Here is a 4,929-nt window from a genome sequence, read left to right on the forward strand (position 1 = left end):
TGAGCCACACGTGAGGGACTTCATACACGGAGGTGTAAGCACTGAGCACCAATCCACAAGAAAATCAGACAAAAGATGCTGAAGGTAGCATCAGATTTCATCTTTGAGAAAACTCTAATGAATCCAGAGTGATATGAAGAGAAGATGGAGGTCATGACAATAAAGAAAAGATTTAACAAGCTGATTCACAACCCTCTTTTAAAGAGGGTCATCCGGCTGACAGGAAATAGAATGATTTGCACCTCCAAAAGCAAATCTGTAAAAGTAAGCCATCCCACAGCTACAAGATTCTAAATCCTGCTGCTGGCAACAAAGCAAGTGTATGAATGAACTGGGTAGTGGTAAATTTTTTAAAAGGTAAACAAGTTATTTGAGTGATAAATGTGCTGAATTATCCTATGATATAGTTAATTTGACAAACCAAAGGAAAAATTTGGAGATATATATACCTTCAAAGTGACGTCATAAACCACCAAGCTCGGAGACAAAACAAGACTGTTAAAGGGCTTTCACATATTCACGAGTCAGACAAAGAATCATTGCGAGTTGCTACTCTTGAGACACTCTGGACCCTAATCCTGACAATTCCTCTATAGTCCTACGGACTCTCGGCACTGTCTCGGGACTCCTCGTGCACTCCTGATATTTTTGACATGTTCAAAATTTTTCGAGAACTGCTACGAATATTTGAAACTCCTAGTGCGTACCTAAGGCATTCGTGACTACTCTTAGCAACTCATAGCTACTCTCAATGGACTCTTGTATCGAAGAACTTTTGCGAGTTGTGATTAACTAAGAGTAACTAGGAGTTGCTAGAGTAGCAAGGAGTTTTCCAAGAGTAGGTACAAGTTTCACAGGAGGGCTCAAAAGTTTTGTTTCGTTTCATCCACGAGTTACGAAGAGTAGCTAAGAGTTAACTATGAGTCGCTACCAATATGCCAAGAGCATGGTAAAAGTGTAGTAGGAGTCACTGCAAGTTTGCTGGGAGTCAATGACTGTTGGTTTTGAGGTGCCAGGTTTTACCTGCTGGCCATAATTCCAAAGGCATTCTCAACCACATGTCGTGCCCTGGATAGTCGATAATTAAAGATGTGCTGTTGTCTGGTCATATTACGATCTGGAAAAGGCTTCATCATCCATGACCGAAGAGCGAAGGCATCATCGCCAATCATGAAGAATGATACAAATGTGTCATCATCAGGGAGAGGCTCAGGTTCAGGTAGGCCAAGATTGTTAATTTCCAGAGCTTCCCTGAATGCAGTGGCAGAGAAAATTCTAGCATCAGAAGAACATCTATCTGTACCAACATCAACGTACAGGAATTTGTAGTCCACATCCGTCAATGCCAAGAGCATAATGGAGTGGAATCCCTTGTGGTTGTCCTAGGGATCCATCATTGGGGAGACACCTGACTGTAACATGCTTGCCGTCGAAGGCACCGACTGCGTGGTGGAAATTCCATTTCTTGGAGAAAACGGCAGCCACCTCCTTCCACTGTTCCAGCACTGTGGGGCAGGCCAAGACATCATGCAGGTACTCTGCAGTGATGGCCTCTCAAGTCTTGGGAATGATAAGTGAGATGGTATTGTAGGCCACTCTGAAGCCATATGAAAGGGTTTTGTAGCTATCTCCAGTCGCCAGGTAGCATTGAGTGCTGGCCAACCTCAACCCAGGTGACAGTTGCTTCCTCCAGGAGGTGCCCTGCTCCTTGATACAGGAACCAACCCTTTCCAGCACTTCTATGAATGTATTGTCATCCACTCGAAGAAAATTCCTGAAGCTATGGGAGTCCTCTAATTTCAACTCTTCAATAAGTTTTTCGTACTGGCCATACATAGGGCGTTGTAGCAACCATAACCTGCGCCAAAGGATTCTCCTCTTTTGTTTCCTTTTGGGCTATACTTAAAGGAATGGGAATAGTCACCCTTCTTTGGGACAGGCTGAATGAGAGCATACTTCCAGCAAGAAAGAAAGTTGCAAGTTGACAGATACAGGCGAAAGAGTTTACCGAGGCAGGGTGCAAGCACTGAAGCACAGTTCTTGAGGACAACAGGAGGGACCCCATCAAGCCCATATGCCTTGTTACTATTGAGGCCAGTGATGGTAGAAAATTCATCAACTGAAGAAATTTTAATGGCAGCCAAGTGGAAGCCAGAGGGGGGAAGTGATGGAGGAACAGCATTGGAATCGTCTAAGGTGGAATTGGAGGAAAAAGTCTTAATGAAACATTCTGCTTTATCAGTAGAAGAAATAGCTACAGGGCCATCAGAGTTGAGAAGAGGGAAGGATGATGAGGTAAAGTTGTTAGAATAATTTCTGCCAAGGTGCCAGAAGGAGCAGAAAGAATTCGAGTGGAGAGTTCAGAGCATTTAGTACGAATGAAATTATATGTTGCAAAGCGATGAACAGACTTAGCATGATTCCGGGCAGAACATAAAAAGATGAAATCCCGGAGTGGGTTGGCACCGGTACGTTTTGTTGGCCGTCTCCTTGTGGTGGACAGCACAAGCGTGATTAAACCAAGATTTTCCTTGCATTAGGCAAAGGATATGAGAAAGGAATGTGAGTTTCCATGTCCGAGAGAAGAACCTCTGTAATGCGCAAGGCATACCCAGGTGGCTCTCGGCCATGGAAGCAATAATCTTTCCTGGGGAAGTCAAAGAAGTACTGCCTAATGGCCTCCCAATCAGCAGCTCCAAAGTGCCACAACTGACGCTTATTGCGAGGGCCCACAGGCCTTGCTGGATTGATAGGACAGGTTAAGGTGATAAGGTTGTGATTAGAGGAGACCGACGGAGAGGAAAGCTTAACAACGTAAGCAGAAAGATTAGTTGTAAGGGTGAGGTCAAGTATGTTGATAGTCTCTCCAAGGCGGTCAGGGATACGGATATGGTGCTGTACAAGCTGCTGTAGGTCATTAAGAATAGAAAAGATGTAGGCTTGTTCACCAGGTGGAAAGGAGAGGCAAAGGTGATGGAGAACACTGAAATCTATAATGGAAATTTCAGAGAACTGAGAAATTGAAAGGATGTGTTCCATCTTAGCAGTAAGATAGTCGAAGAATTTTTCATGGTCAGTAGAATTAGGGATACGTTAACAGCACAGATATATTTAGTCAGAGAATGACAAGAAAGTCGAAGCCAGAGAGTAGAATAATTCAGAAGATTCAAGTACAGAAACACGAGATCAAAATGTGTCATTGCGTATGTATACACACAGCCACATTTCGTTTTTATGTGAGTTCTGAGAAAGTAGGAGGATACAGACAAGGGTTTGCTATCAGTTGATTCAGACAACTGAGTCTCAGATAGGAAGAGAAGGTGAGGTTTAGAGGAGGAGAGGTGGTGCTCAATAAAGAGAAGGCGGCGAATGTTACAGAAATGAAAAAGTGAATCTGACAATAGTTCCAGGCTGAGAATGCTGGCAGCTTCTTCCATACAAAAATACAGATGAGAGCGTTGGAATAGGTCATGGATTCTGAATCTACACTATTCATGAATAGCATACTTTATATTTTCAATTTACTAATGGTCAAAACTATACCTGATGTATAGCATATATATATACAGTTTATAGACACAGATAGATAGACAGACATACTGTAGATGAATTGATATATAGATACTGTATATATACGGTATAGAACGATAAACTCTTGCCAGAGAATATTCAAATTTCTTATTCTTTTTTTCCTCCAGCTTACAACGGGCCACAATAAACACATACCTGCTTATCTTAGCTAAGAGATTGACAGGGCAAGGTACACAGTAGCTTCAGGGAGAAAGGTGAGAAGAAAACCAGAGGTGAATAAAGAAATATGCAGTGTGACGCTGATGATGAAAGTCTTTGAATATTGAGCTGAGGTCGTTGTGAGGAGATGGGTGGGATGGTGATAATTTTATGACATGGTTGAGAGTGGTGGGCTGTGATAACGTGGTGGGGTGTGGAAGTGTGGTGGAATGGTAGTGTAATATGATGCAGTAGTGTGATGGAGGATGGTGCTGTGGTAGGGTATTCTTGTGTGGTAGGATGTGGTAGTGTGGTGGGATGTGTGTTGAGGTGTGGGAGCTTGCAGGGATGTGGAAAGTGTGATGTGATATGGTGGTGGGGTCTGTCAGTGCTGTGATGTAGAACTATGGAGAGGTGTGGTGGTGGTGTGAGATATGGTAGTGCAGTGGCATGCTTGTGTGGTGGGTTATGGTGGTGTGATGGGGTGTGGTAGTGGGGTGGAGTGTATCTGCGTGATAGGGTGTAGTACTGTGGTGGGTTATGGTTCTAGTGTGACAGTGTGATGGGCAGTGGTGTACACAGACACTTTGTAGGTTAGAGTTTTAGCTATTAATATCATCAGTTCAATGACATATTTAGTATTTTATCCTTTCTAGCTTCAGTTTCATTCGGATTTGGGAGAGAGATAATGTGGTGAAGGGATAAATGGAGTGTTTGTACCCTCCTCACTGTAAATGCACTTCAGAGCGTAGCTACAGCTTCTGGGAGTATATACGACATAATGCATCACCGGACGGAAGGGTGAAAAAAAAAAGTATGTGGGGTGAGGGGAATTACAAACCTTGCCACTTAATACTAGATAGACAGACAGACAGAGAGCATTTCATCACTTGGTAACTAGAAGGACAAAGGGGCAGAGGCTCAAACCCTTTGAGTCTTCCTGTGAACGAACATGGTGGTAGGATATGGTATGCACAGCACTCAGAAAAAAAAAAGGGCTTCGTAAACAGCGACAACAGCGTGTTATTCTTGTTAGTCGGCAGCGTTGAAGAAACGAGTGTGGACAAAAGTGTGTAACAATGGTGAAAAGGAAAATGTCAAGGAAAGAATGCGTGAATGAGTGTGTGTGAAGGCATAGGCAGCTGAAGATGAATACATTATTCAGCAGCGCCTGAGTGTCTGAGGAACGTAAAGTGCATC

At 43.3% G+C, this 4,929-nt stretch overlaps 1 protein-coding gene across 1 annotated transcript; it reads right to left on the minus strand.

The window, feature by feature from the left end:
• Nucleotides 1–1,019: 1,019 nt before the first annotated feature.
• On the minus strand, nucleotides 1,020–1,355 carry LOC145412370 (uncharacterized). The gene has a single exon (XM_080282259.1). The coding sequence runs from the start codon at nucleotides 1,353–1,355 to the stop codon at nucleotides 1,020–1,022; it is 336 nt and encodes a 111-aa protein (XP_080138385.1).
• Between the last annotated feature and the right edge of the window lie 3,574 nt (nucleotides 1,356–4,929).

The sequence above is a fragment of the Coenobita brevimanus genome, chromosome 93 (assembly GCF_032717465.1).
Source record: "Coenobita brevimanus isolate Jiangsu-jjx chromosome 93, ASM3271746v2, whole genome shotgun sequence".
In the NCBI taxonomy this organism is placed as follows: Eukaryota; Metazoa; Arthropoda; class Malacostraca; order Decapoda; family Coenobitidae; genus Coenobita; species Coenobita brevimanus.

What these genes read in the sequence shown, in the direction of transcription:
- LOC145412370 (XM_080282259.1), bottom strand. Translation starts at nt 1,355, where the DNA reads ATGCTCTTGGCATTGACGGATGTGGACTACAAATTCCTGTACGTTGAT.